This window comes from Thalia democratica, chromosome 6, assembly GCF_965202585.1.
Source record: "Thalia democratica chromosome 6, ktThaDemo2.hap1.1, whole genome shotgun sequence".
Classification (NCBI taxonomy): domain Eukaryota; kingdom Metazoa; phylum Chordata; class Thaliacea; order Salpida; family Salpidae; genus Thalia; species Thalia democratica.
This window is the reverse complement of record NC_139170.1, coordinates 2,787,441-2,802,136: the sequence shown is the minus strand read 5'-3', so window position 1 is coordinate 2,802,136 and position 14,696 is coordinate 2,787,441. Positions and strand designations below refer to the sequence as shown.

Genomic DNA, 14,696 nt, shown 5'->3' with positions numbered 1-14,696 from the left:
CAGCTAATGTCATTACAAATTATGTGAAGTTCTTAGAATAGAATAGTATACGTTATATATTACTTTTCTACACTGAATTTTATCAAAATGTTAAATTGATGTTACCTTTAGTTAAGTAAAAAGTAATTATGAAATAACATTAGACAAAGAAAACATTCATAAGTTACTGATAGTATTTACTAGTTAACGATGAATAATTATTTTATTGAAGTCTACTAGCGATACGTAAGATAGCGTATAAGATATAAAACATACGGTTATGATAATAACACACTTAATATGACTTATACTTTATACTTGTTAACCACTGACAATAAACATTGCAAAAACACAACCTATATGTTTGAATTTAGTGCAATTGTCTAATAAATTTTCCAATTTACTAACATAATCTGAAAAATTAAAACTACAACACCAGAACCTTTATCCAATTTTGTGACAATGATATTTTTGTCATTTTTAAGATGTTTAAATTCTTTTATGCAACCCTTAATCATTCTGAAGTCACTTAAATCAATTTATGAACCAATATAACTATGCAGTTAATAGTGGTACTTTGTATAGTCTATAACTAAGTACTGAAGCTCAAAACAGTTTAGATGCTAAAATTTGTATTTTGCGGTTATAGTGGTACACAAACTGCTTAAGGTGACTCCAGAATGGTTAAGGGTTGCATAAAAGAGTTAAAACAATATAAAAATGACAAAAACATCATTATCACAAAACATGTTTTACAAGTGTAAATAATAAAATTTCATAACTTGAGGTTTTAAAAATCTAAAAAAGCACGAGGTTTCTGCAGCAATTTGTTAATAAGATAACTTACTCAATTTAATTAAAAAAAAGGATATTTAAACGTAATAGAAACAATTTATGTCTTAACTTAACTTATGTAAAGCTCAAAGAATTAAAATAGTAAATGTTATATATAACTTTGATATAATAATTTTTATTAAACTGGTAAAATTATGTTATAAAAAGTTAAGCGAATAGTATTTTTTAAAAACACAGTTTTGAACAAAAAAATGATCATGTTTTAAAGATACTATTGCGAGGATTTAAGTCAATTTTTTTATAAAAAAATAATATTAACATCTGTATAGCAGTTCACTTATACTCGATTTTACAATTACACTAACAAATTATAACCATATTATTTGAGATTCAGATTAAGTTTACACTTTACTCGTGTTACTTACTTAACTAGTTAGCTAATTACTTGTAATCAAATACTTAAAAAACATAGCTATTATTATAATTATCCAACTAATATCTTATTATAAACTGTGCAATGTTTAATTTAAAACGATATAGAATAAAGGTGTAGGGTCTGCAGCTTTTTGTGACTAACGGGCCAATTTTCTTTAAATAATTTGCTTGCGGGCCGCACTATTTAAAAAACCTTTAGGGCCGAATTTATCTAAAAAATATTCTAGTAATCAGTTGATAAATATTATATAAGATCAAAAGAGTAACAAATTAAGCAATATTATACAATTAATAAAGAGTACTTATTGAATTAAGAGCCTAAATGTAAGTTTTTTTTTCACAAAAAATAGAATTTTTATTGTATTTAAAATGTATATTTTTTGCTGATTACTTTTGAGGGCCGCAAAGTTTGACTTAGAGGGCCGCATTTAGCCCGCGGGCCGCAGTTTGCCGACCCCTGATCTAGGGTAAGTATAAATAAACTTTTCTTGAAGTATATTTTTTAGAAGACTGCAAACAGAAGTCTAGAACCCATATCCGGCCAACTATGTATTTTAACATGATATTTGTTTAAACAGTTTTCTAAATACTTATACATAAACATTTTAAAGATAAAGCTTTAACAAAGTAAACTAATTTTTCAGTATTAAACAACTACTGATAACTTATTATAAACTATTCGAAGTATAAAATTAAAAAACTATAGTCCTTAAAGATCTAGGGTAAGTATTAAAATTTAGCTTAATTTTTATTAAAGTGATTTTACTTTAACTATTCCGATAAGAACACGGCAAATAGCGGTCCAGGTGCCTAATTTTCTAAAAACTAAAATGCTTGGTCCACGATGTACTTTTCAGCTAAAAACATACTAGAATAAAATAAAGTTTTTGTAGTTAAAAATTACAAATAGGAAGTAAATTTATCAGTTGTTAACTACTAGTAATTCATTTTAAATTAATATTATTATTTTTATTTTTTAAATATTTTTTAATACTATTTACTACATCTATTTTAAATAACTACGACCCGTAAAGTATTTCTTTTTCTATCAAGTTCATCTCGCTAGCAACTTATAAAATTTACCCGTAAATTATAAAATGCTTTCGGCCAGTAACCTAGAAAATTACGTAATTTTACTTGGATTTTTGGAAATATTAAGGTTTTTTTTCAGTTTAAACAATGTTGTTATCATTTTATATCATATTGGTAATAGAACTTTAAAGTTTTAATTGTGCTAAATTGATATTTATACGTTGTTTGTAAAAAGTTATTAAACAAAACACAAGCCTTAATACTTTTTAAAAGAAGTTTCAATGATACTAATATAATGTGTGCTTATTAGCTATACTTGTTTTAGAAAAATATGAAATAAATAATATTAATTGACTAAACTCTTTGCTACTTTATACTATTTTATCTATATTTTCATTTCAAAAGTAATAAACTACCCCTATCAATGCATTTTCAAACTTTCAAAAGTATAATCTTAAACTGTAGTTTGTATATAACAACTAAAATAACATTACTATATTTCTATATATACAATAAAACCAACTTATAAAATTTAAAAGGCTTAATGAAGTTAGCTGTTTTTAATTTACTACAAAAACTTAAACAAACTTTTGGTCATATAAATGAATAATTAAAAAACTAGATTTATAAAAATTGCTCATAAATAAAATAACTAGATCTTATATACCATAACTCTGAATAAATTTTATTATTGTTAAAGACATGTTTTAATTTAGTTGTCGAAATAAATCTAACTAACAAGCTAACGATTATTATTTTTTTAACATAAAGCTCCTGTAGGTAGTAGTTACTTTTAAAAAACAGTGACTCATTAGCGCCACAAGTGTCAAAACAAACAATAGCATACAATAAAGAAATAATTATTTGTTTAATATCACTTATTTTATTTTTTATTATTAGTTGTGCATTTTGAATTTGTCGCGTGTTCAGTAATCAGAATGTATTTACAGGCAGTTCAGTTACTTAACAATTTTGTCAGGTATGAAAGACTATTTAGATATATCTCTAATTTTGTTACTCAAAAATATTTTGTAACATTGTAAAAATTTCTCTGGTAAAGACTTGGCTCTAATGTTTTTAAGTTAGTCAAAACATTTTGCATTTAAACTCATTGAGTTACAATCAACTAAATAATTTTTTAAGCTTTACAAGTTGTAAAACTATTTTATACACAATAGTTAAATAATGTTTTATCAGTGAGTAATATAAAATCATATTTCAGCTTGTAAAGTTTGTAGTGTCTAAAATCAGTATGAATTTCAACTCGTTTGATGTCAATCTCTTTGAAAAGCTTTGTAAAAGCACTGATGAAAACGAAAACATTTTCTTTTCACCACTGAGCATTTCGCTTGCTCTTTCTATGCTACTACTAGGTTCAAATGGAACAACCAAGCAGCAGATTGAAGAAGCACTAGGATTCGTAAAAGATGAAGAACTTCTTTCTAAGCTCAAAGCGCTGACTGATGTACTTAACTACGATTCTAATAGTTTAAAAGTTGAACTTGTTAACTCTGTCTTTCCCTCAGAAACATTTATAATGGATGCAAAATACAACAGTGATATGAAAACTGCTTTTAAATGCCAAATTCAATCTTTAGACTACAAGAACAATGCAGACAAATCAAAAAATAAAATCAATGATTGGGTTGCACGTTGTACTAATGGAAAAATTAAAAAATTGTTTAGCGGCTTCGATCCTGAAACTGCATGTGTTCTAGTTAGTTCTATCTACTTCAAAGGTGATTGGTATAACAAGTTCAAAGGTTATGACACTTACGAGTTCCCATTCTATTGTACAGAAAATAAAACTTCTTCTGTTAAAATGATGACACAGAGAGATTACTATCCGTATATTTCAGTTGAAGAAAAAGGTTTTAAGTGTGTGAGAATTCCTTACAAGCAACTAGATTTTAGTATGCTGATAATTTTACCTGATGAGAAGTTTGGTCTAAAAAGTGTAATTAAAAAGCTGGACGTTGAAACCATTGAAAACCTCAAAGATATTAACAAATTCCATGAAGAATATATCTCACTAGCAATGCCAAAGTTCAAACTTGATTATGAAGCTAAATTGAATAAATGCTTACGTTTGTTGGGAGTAAAAGACGCTTTTGATAAAAGTCTTGCAGATTTTAGTGCGATGTCCACGCAATCCAGTGGACTTTATGTCTCCGAAGCAGTCCACAAAGCATTCATTGAGACAAATGAAAATGGAACTGAAGCTGCTGCAGCAACTGGATTAACCATGAGGTTTCTTTGTGCTATGTCTTCAGTCAAAAAACCAGTTCGTTTTACAGTTGATCATCCGTTTGTGTTGATGATTTTGTTCAAAAATCAAACTTTGTTCATGGGAAAAGTAACTTCGTTGTAATGAAGATTTCAGGATTCGATTGTTTTCGTTTGTATATTCCGTTTTATTCATTTTTATTCATTTTTATTATGAATTTGTGTTTGATGTTATGCATGATTTTCGTTAAGTTTAATAAATAATAGGTTTGGTTGTGTAAATGTTGATTTTTGTTAAATAAATTGAGATATCTTAACTATGGTCCTATTTTGTATAAAATCAAACGGAAATAGCTAATTTTTACAATTTAAAAGGGTTCAGCAGCAAGTAAACAGATATTCTACTCAGTTACATTTAAATACTTTTGAAATAGTGTGAAAAGCAGGAAAGTTTTAAAATTAATTGGTAATGTTTATACGCAATACAAACAGTTTATTTCTTAATAAATTGTGTTAAGCTCAGAATCAAAATGTTATACGTTATATGTTACTAGTATACACTGTATTTTAAGAAAATATTAATTTGATGCTACATTTAGTTAAGTATAAAGTAGTTATGAAAAAACATAATAAGATAAAGAAATAATCATGCATTAAAAATTACAGTTACTGATAGTATTTACTAATTAACGATATCTAATTATTTTATCGAAGTGTACTAGCGATACGTAAGATAGCGTAAAAAATATAAAACATACGATTACTATAATAACACGCTTAATTTGACTTATACCTTATACTTGTTAACCACTGACAATAAATAATGCAAAAACACAACCTATATGTTTGAATTTGGTGTAATAGTTTAATAAATTTTCCATTTTACTAAGATAATGTGAAGAACTTAAACTACAACACCAGAATCTTTATCCAAATTTGTGATAATGATGTTATTGTCATTTTTAAGTTTTTTAAACTCTTTTATGCAACCCTTAATTATTTTGAAGTCACCTAAACCAATTTGTATACCACTATAAATAAGCAGTTAATAGTGGTACTTTCTACAGTCTAAGACTAAGTAGTGAAGCTCATAACAGTTTAGATGCCAAAATTTGTGATTTTGCGGTTATAGTGGTACACAAATTGATTTAGGCGACTTCAGAATGATTAAGGGTTGCATAATAGAGTTAAAACAATATAAAAATGACAAAAACATCATTATCACAAAACATGTTTTGCAAGTGAAAGATATTAATTTTAAAAATTTAAGGTTTTAAAGTTATATATAGTACGAGGTTTTCGCAGCAATTTGTTAATAAGATAACTTGCTCAGTTAATTAAAAAAAAAAGGATATTGAAACGTAATAGAAAAAAACTTAGGGCTATAACTTATGTGAAGCTCTAAGAATTAAAATAGTAAATGTTAAATACAACTATGATATAATAAATTTTATTAAACTTGTAAAATGATGTTATAATAAGTTAAGCGAATAGTATTTTTAAACAAGACAAAATTTTACAAAAAATGATTATGTTTTAAAGATGCTATTGCGAGGAATTTAGTGAATTTTTTACAAAAGAAATATTAACATCAGCTCTAGCAGTTCACTTGCATTCGAATGTATAATTACACTTACAAATTGTAAGCATATTATTTAAGATTATATCACAGATGTTCTTGTGCTAAAACTTTATTTCAACTAACGGCGTTTCACTGCTCTCAAATAAATTTAAGAACAGATCTACGGAGTCTATAAAATGTTAACACACATTAGAAAAAAAGCAGAAAAAAGCATGTATAATTATGTATAGTATTTATCTAGGTAGTAACTATAAATGGACTTTATGGTTTAAAAACAAAGTTTGGGATAAAAGCATAAAATTATAAAATTGTCTACAAAAAAAAAACAAATTTAATAAAAGTAGGCACTAACCTCAAAAAGCTCTAAGAATAGGCAAGTTTTAAAAATGAAAATTAAATTGAGTTGTGCAGAAATGTTACGTCATAATAATTTTAACAAATTGTTCGATAATTTATACAATTTAAAAGCATGAAGTATTAAACTTGCAAGTATATGTGAGTTTTGTTAAATAAATTAGTACATAAATAGACAGAGTTATTTAAAGTAGAATCGTCGGTTATGGGGACAGATATTCGATAAATCTTGCCGCTTATTCAGAAGTAGGTCTTTATCTTCTGCTGCAATTACTGCTCTTTCTGTATTGCAAGTTGGGCAAATTCTACTTACTCCGTTGGATGCATGTTTGATCTTTGAAACAATACTCCACTCCATGTTTGGCCTTTTACCGTACCTGTGAAAAAAGCTCCAGACATAATCCGATAAACGCGTGCTTTGTTTTTTATTTATATTTTTAAAAGTATGTTTATGATTAGCATATCTATCCTTTAAATAACTCTGTCTATTTATGTACTAATTTATTTCACAAAACTCACATATACTTGCAAGTTTAATACTTCATGCTTTTAAGCTGTATAAATTATCGAACAATTTGTTAAAATTATTATGACGTAACATTTCTGCACAACTCAATTTAATCTTCATTTTTAAAACTTGCCTATTCTTAGAGCTTTTTGAGGTTAGTGCCTACTTTTATTAAATTTGTTTTTTTTGTAGACAATTTTATAATTTTATGCTTTTATCCCAAACTTTGTTTTTAAACCATAAAGTCCATTTATAGTTACTACCTAGATAAATACTATACATAATTATACATGCTTTTTTCTGCTTTTTTTCTAATGTGTGTTAACATTTTATAGACTCCGTAGATCTGTTCTTAAATTTATTTGAGAGCAGTGAAACGCCGTTAGTTGAAATAAAGTTTTAGCACAAGAACATCTGTGATATACATTCCGATAAGCTTAGCTTATCAGGATCTTCAGGATTTAACGCCTTATAACGTTACATCTTATTTAAGATGATAGTTTTATAAAGAATCAGGTTGGAGCTTTGTGTTATTTAACCCATAAATGTGTTTAAAGTAAATTAAGTTGTATAAAACAATCTGTTCTTAAAACTTTAATAAATTAAATGAGTAAAGAATATTTAATTTATTTAACAAATTTTAAAATTATTAATTATCCAAACTTAAATCTTCAAAAATGACCACTATATTTCTTGAGATTATATGTTATAAAAGGTTGTAGTTTAGCAGTTTTTAACTTATGATATATAATGAATTGGACCCTGAAACTGCATGTGTTCTAATTAGTTGTATCTACTTCAAAAGTGATTGGTTTAAGAAGTTCAAAAGTTATCAAACCTACAAAGCTCCATTCTATTGTACAGAAAATAAAACTTCTACTGTTGAAATGATGATAAAGAGAAATGACTTTCCGTATGTTTCAGTTGATGAAAAAGGGTTCAAGTGTGTGAGAATTGCTTACAAGCAGCCAGATTTTAGTATGCTGATAATTTTACCTGATGAGAAATTTGGATCGAAAAGTGTGATCCGAAAACTAAACATTAAAACTGTTGAAATCCTCAAAGATATTAATAAAAACTGTAATAAACACATCTCGTTGAGAATGCCAAAGTTCAAACTTGAGTATGAAGCTAAATTGAACAAATGCTTACGTTTGTTATAAGTAAAAGACGCTTTTGATGAAATTCTTGCAGACTTTAGTGAAATGTCCACGCAATCCAGTTGACTTTTTGTGTCCGAAGCAGCAGCAACTGGATTAGTTAAGAATTATATTTGTGGTTTTTCTCCAGTCAATGAGCCAATTCGCTTTACAGTTGATCATCCGTTTGTGTTGATGATTTTGTTCAAAAGCCAAACTTTGTTCATGGGAAAAGTAGCTTCGTTGTAATGAAGTTATGATCGATTGCTTTCGTTTGTACATCCCGTTTTATTCTTTATCATATAAAGTTTTGTCTGATGCTAAGCATGGTTTTGGTTCATAAATAGTGTTACGTTTGGTTGTATAAATGTTAATTTTGTAAAATAAATCAAGATATCTTAACAATGGCCTTGTTTTGTATACAAACCAAATAGAAATAGTTAATTTTTACAACTTAAAAGGGTTCAGCAGCAAGTAAATAGATATTTTACATAGTTGATATTTAAATACTTTTGAAGTAAATAAGCAGGAATGTTTCAAAATTAATTGGTAATATTGATACGAAAAACAAACAGCTAATGTCATGACAAATTGTGTGAAGCTAAAATGATAGCTATACAAATAAAAATAGTATACGTTATATATTACTTGTATATACTGAATTTTATCAAAATAATAAATTGATGTTACATTTATATGAGTAAAAAGTAATTATGAAAAAACACAATTAGATAAAGAAATATCATATTTTAAAAATTAGTTTACTGATAGTATTTACTAGTTAACATTACATAATGATTTTATTGAAGTCTACTAGTGATACGTAAGATAGCGTATAAGATAAAAACATACGATTATGATAATAACACGCTTAATATTACTAGAACCTTATACTTTTTAACCACTGATAATAAACGTTGCAAAAACAATACCTATATGTTTCAATTAATTTTAATTAATTAATTTAAAAAAAATAATTAATTTTTATTACTTAAAGTTTTAAAAATCTAAAACAGCACGAGGTTTCCCAAGCAATTTGTTAATAAGATAATTTAAACATTATTTGCTTATATTGAAAGGTAATAGGAACAACTTATGTCCTGGTAATTTATGTAAAGTTCTAAGAATTAAAATAGTAAATGTTATATACAACTATAATATAATGATTTTTAATAAAATTGTAAAATAATAATATAGTAAGTTAAGCGAATAGTATTTTTAAACAACACAAAATTGTACAAAAAAATGAACATGTTTTTAAGATGCTATTGCGAGGAATTTAAGTAAAAAAAAAATATTAACATCAGCTATAGCAGTTCACTTACATTCAAGTGTATAATTACTCTAACAAATTGTAACTCTATTATTTAAGATTATAATTAGATGAATTTCTTTCTAAACAGGTTGGAGCCTGGTGTTTATTAACCCATAAATGTGTTCAAAGTAAATCAAGTTGTATAAAACAAACTGTTCTTAAAATTTTAATAAATTTAGTGAGTAAAGAATATTCAATTTATTTAACAAATTTTAAAATTATTAATTATCTAAACTTAAATCTTCAAAAATGACCACGATATTTCTTGAGATTATATGTTATAAAAGGTTGTAGTTTAGCAGTTTTGAAGTTATGATAAGTTGTGTAGTTTAGTTAGAAAATTATTTAGATTCTATATTGCTTTAACTTATTTTAGAACAACTTAAATCATATATGATAACAATAACCATTCTAGTAGACAAAAACTTTGTATATTTAAATAACAAGCCAATTTTTAAATTGTCTTTTTTTTAAATTACCTTCTTTGTTAGTTATAATTGTCCTTTGTTGGTTAGCCTTTGTAAATTTTTACTTATTTCAGAGTTTACATATGTTATTTGTTTTAACAGTTTTCTAAATACTTGTGCATAGATATTTTAAAAATAAAGCTTTAGCAAAGTAAACCAATTTTTTAGTATTAAACAACTACTAATAACTTATTATAAGCTATTCGAACAATAATTTTTTTTTCAACTGTAGTCTTTGAAGACATAGGGTAAGTATAAGAACTTAGTTTAATTTATTTTTAAGTGCTTTTTTACTAGTTCATAAAACAGTAAATAGCGGTCTAGGTTCCGAATTTTCATATCGAAAAACTAAAATGTTTGGCCCACCATGTACTTTTCAGCTAAAAACATACTAATTATGAATATTAAAGTTTATGAGTTAAAAACAACAATTACGTAGTAAACTTATCAATCATTAATTAATATACTAGTCATTTATTTTCGCTCATTATAATTTTTTTAAGTATATTTTTATTCAGTTTACTACATCTATTTTAAATAACTGTGACCAATAAAATATTTCTTTTTCTATCAAGTTCATCTCGCTAGCAACTTATAAAATTTCCCCGTAAATTATAAAATGCTGTCGGCCAGTGATCTATAAAATTACTTAATTTTACTTGGATTTTTTGGAAATATTAAGGTAATTTGTTTAGTTTAAATAATGTTGTTATTATTTTATAACATAGTGGTAATAGAACTTTAAATATTTAACTGTGCTGAAATGATACTTATACGTTGTTTGTAAAAAGTTATCAAACAAAACACAAGCCTTAAAACTTTTTAAAAATAAGTTTCAATGATATTAATATAATGTGTGCTTATTAGCTATACTTGTTTTAGAAAAATATGAAATAAATAATACTTAATTGACTAAACTCTTTGCTACTTTATACTATTTTATCTATATTTTCATTTCAAAAGTAATAAACTACCCCTATTAATGCATTTTCAAACTTTCAAAAGTATAATCTTAAACTTTAGTTTTTATGTAACATTTAAAATAACATAACTATATTTTTATATATACAATAAAACCAACTTAAAAATTTAAAAGCCTTAATGAAGTTAACTGTAGCTAATTTACTGCAAAAACTTAAACAAACTTTTGGTCATATAAATAAATAATTAAAAAACTAGATTTATAAAAATTGCTCATAAATAAAATAACTAGATCTTATATACCATATCTATTAACAAAGTTTATCAATATAAAGACATGTTTTAATTTAATTGTCGAAATAAACTGAATTAACAAGCTAACAATTATTTTCTTTTTAAATACAAATCTGCTGTAGGTCGTAGTTACCTTTAAAAGAACAGTGACTCACTAGCGCCACAAGTGTCGAAACAAACAACACCAAACATTGAAGAAATTAAACTGTTTTCTTTAATATCACTTATTTTATTTTTGAATATTAGTTGTGCATTTTGAATTTGTCGCGTGTTTAAATAAGTAATCAGAATGTAATTATTCATTACTTAACAATTTATAAAAGACATGCAAGAGAAATGTCTAATTTTTTTACACAACAAAATGTTGTAGAATTAAAAAAAATGCTATAATAAGTACTTGGCTCTAAGGTTTTTAAGTTGATCAAAATATTTTTCATTTAAACTCAGGGAGTTATAATCAAATAAAAATTTTTTTAGGCTTTTCAAACTGTAAAACTATTTTAAACACAATAGTTAAATAATGTTTTATTAATGAGTAATATAAAATTATATTTCAGCTTGTAAAGTTTGATGTGTCTAAAATCAGTATGAATTTCAACTCGTTTGATATCAATCTCTTTGAAAAGCTCTGTGAAATCACTGATGAAAACGAAAACGTTTTCTTTTCACCACTGAGCATTTCGCTTGCTCTTTCTATGCTACTACTAGGTTCAGATGGAACGACCAAGCATCAGATTGAAGATGCACTAGGATTTGTAAAAGATGAAGAACTTCTTTCTAAGCTCAAAGCGCTGACTGATGTACTTAACTACGACTCTAATAATTTAAAAGTTGAACTTGCTAACTCTGTCTTTCCTTCAAAAACGTTTCAGATGGTTTCAAAGTACGAGAGTGATATGAAAACTGCTTTTAAATGCCAAATCCAATCTTTAGACTATAAAAACAATGCAGACAAATCAAAAAATATAATCAATGGTTGGGTTGCACACTGTACTAAAGAAAAAATTAAAGATTTGTTTAGTGAATTGGACCCTAAAACTGTATGTGTTCTAGTTAGTTGTATCTACTTCAAAGGTGATTGGTTTAATAAGTTCAAAAGTTATAAAACCAATAAAGCTCAATTCTATTGTGCAGAAAATAAAACTTCTACTGTTAAAATGATGAGACGGGAATGTTCTTTCTCTTACATTTCAGTTGATGAAAAAGGGTTAAAGTGTGTGAGAATTCCTTACAAGCAACCAGATTTTAGTATGCTGATTATTCTACCTGATGAGAAATTTGGTCTTAAAAGTGTAATTAAAGAACTGGACGTTAAAACTATTGAAAGCCTCAAAGATGTTAACAAGTTCCATTATGAATATGTTTCGTTGAGAATGTCAAAATTCAAACTTGAGTATGAAGTTAAATTGAATAAATGCTTACGTTTGTTGGGAGTAAAAGATGCTTTTGATGAAAGTCTTGCAGATTTTAGTGCAATGTCCACGCAATCCAGTGGACTTTACGTCTCCGAAGCAGTCCACAAAGCATTCATTGAGACAAATGAAAATGGAACTGAAGCAGCTGCAGTAACTGCATCAAGATTAATACCACATACAGCCATTAAATGCAACAGAGAGCCAATTCATTTCACAGTTGATCATCCGTTTGTGTTGATGATTTTGTTCAAAAGTCAAACTTTGTTCATGGGAAAAGTAACTTCGTTGTAATGAAGTTTTCAGGATTCGATTGTTTTTGTTTGTACATCCAGTTATATTCGTTTTTATTTTGAAGTTGTGTTTGATGTTAAGCATGGTTTTCGTTGAGTTTAATAAATAATAGGTTTGGTTGTGTACGTGTTAATTTTTGTTAAAAAAATTAAGATGTCTTAACAATGATCTTGTATAGTATAAAACCAAATAGAAACAGCTAATTTTACAATTTAAAAGGGTTCAGCAGCAAGTAAATAGATATTCTGCTTAGTTACATTTAAATACTTTTGAAGTAGTGTGATAAGCAGAAACTTTTCAAAATTAGCAATATTGTTACGCAATAAAAAAAGCTAATGTCATGACAAATTGTGTTAAGTTCTAAGGACCAAAACAATATACATAATCTATTACTTTTATACACTGATTTTAAGGAAATATTAATTTGATGCTACATTTAGTTAAGTATAAAGTAGTTATGAAAAAACACAATTAGATAAAGAAATAATCATGTTTTAAAAATTAAGTTACCGATAGTATTTACTAGTTAACGGTATATTATTATTTTATCGAAGTTTACTAGTGATACGTAAGATAGCGTAAAAGATATTAAACATACGATTATGATAATAACACGCTTAGTTTGACTTATACCTTATACTTGTTAACCACTGACAATAAACATTGCAAAAAATAACCTATATGTTTGAATTTGGTGCAATCGTTTAATACATTTTCCATTTTACTAACATACTTTGAAAAATTTAAACTACAACACCAAAACCTTAATCCAATTTTGTGACAATGATATATTTGTCTTTTTTAAGATGTTTAAACTCTTTTATGCAACCCTTAATCATTCTAAAGTCACCTAAATCAATTTGTGTACCACTATAACCGCAAAATCACAAAGTTTGGCATCTAAACTGTTATGAGCTTCAGTACTTAGTTATAGACTATACAAAGTACCACTATTAACTACATAGTTATATTGGTACACAAATTGATTTAGGTGACTTTAGAATGATTAAGGGTTGCAAAAATGAGTTTAAACATCTTAAAAATGACAAAAATATCATTTATAAAAAATATTTTACTAGTGTAAATCATTTATTTTTATTACTTAAGGTTTTAAAAATCTTAAACAGCACGAGGTTTCCGCAGCAATTTGTTAATAAGATAACTTAAACAGTTAATTTTTAAAAATTATTTGCTTATATTGAAAGGTAATAGAAACAACTTATGTCTTAATAACTAATGTAAAGCTCTGAGAATTAAAATAGTAAATGTTATATACAACTATGATATAATAAATTTTATTAAATTGGTAAAATGATATTAAAATAAGTTAAGCGAATGGTATTTTTAAACAAGACAAAATTGTACAAAAAATAATTATGTTTTAAAGATGCTATTGCGAGGATTAAAGTCATTTTAATAAAACAAAATAATATTAACATCAGCTATAGCAGTTCACTTACATTCAAGTGTATAATTACACAAATTATTGTAAGCATATTATTTAAGATTATAGTTTTATGAATTTCTTTGATATTCTATCTTTGAAAACAGGTTGGAGCCTGGTGTTTATTAACCCATAAATGTGTTTAAAGTAAATCAAGTTGTTTAAAACAAAATGTTCTTAAAAATTTTAATAAATTTAATGAGTAAATAATATTTAATTTAATTACCAATGTTTAAAAATGTTAATTATTCAAACTCAAATCTTCAAAAATGACCACGATATTTCTTGAGATTATTTATGTATTTAAAAAGGTTTTAGTTTAGCAGTTTAGAACTTCTGATATAAGTTGTGTAGTTTAGTTATAAAAATAATTAGATCGTACGTCGCTTTAAATTTTTTTTAGTACAACTTAAATCATTTATGATAACAACAACCAATATAGTAGACAAAAACTTGGTATATGAAAATAACAAAGCAACTTTTGATTTTTTTTTTATAA

At 26.0% G+C, this 14,696-nt stretch overlaps 2 protein-coding genes across 2 annotated transcripts; both read left to right on the top strand.

The window, feature by feature from the left end:
- The first annotated feature begins 3,493 nt into the window (after window positions 1-3,493).
- On the top strand, window positions 3,494-4,612 carry LOC145838086 (serpin B11-like). Its single transcript, XM_082945623.1, has one exon. The coding sequence runs from the start codon at window positions 3,494-3,496 to the stop codon at window positions 4,610-4,612; it is 1,119 nt and encodes a 372-aa protein (XP_082801749.1).
- Window positions 4,613-11,634: 7,022 nt separating this feature from the next.
- LOC145838085 (serpin B10-like) lies at window positions 11,635-12,753 on the top strand. The gene is made up of 2 exons (XM_082945622.1): window positions 11,635-12,022; window positions 12,182-12,753. Exons 1-2 carry the CDS (start codon window positions 11,635-11,637, stop codon window positions 12,751-12,753), a joined length of 960 nt encoding a protein of 319 aa, XP_082801748.1.
- The last annotated feature ends 1,943 nt before the right edge of the window (window positions 12,754-14,696 follow it).

Coding starts and splice junctions, on each gene's coding strand:
- LOC145838086 (XM_082945623.1), top strand. CDS start 3,494: ATGAATTTCAACTCGTTTGATGTCAATCTCTTTGAAAAGCTTTGTAAA.
- LOC145838085 (XM_082945622.1), top strand. CDS start 11,635: ATGAATTTCAACTCGTTTGATATCAATCTCTTTGAAAAGCTCTGTGAA. Junction 12,023..12,181: donor ATCAAAAAATATAATCAATG/GTTGGGTTGCAC, acceptor TCTATTGTGCAG/AAAATAAAACTTCTACTGTT.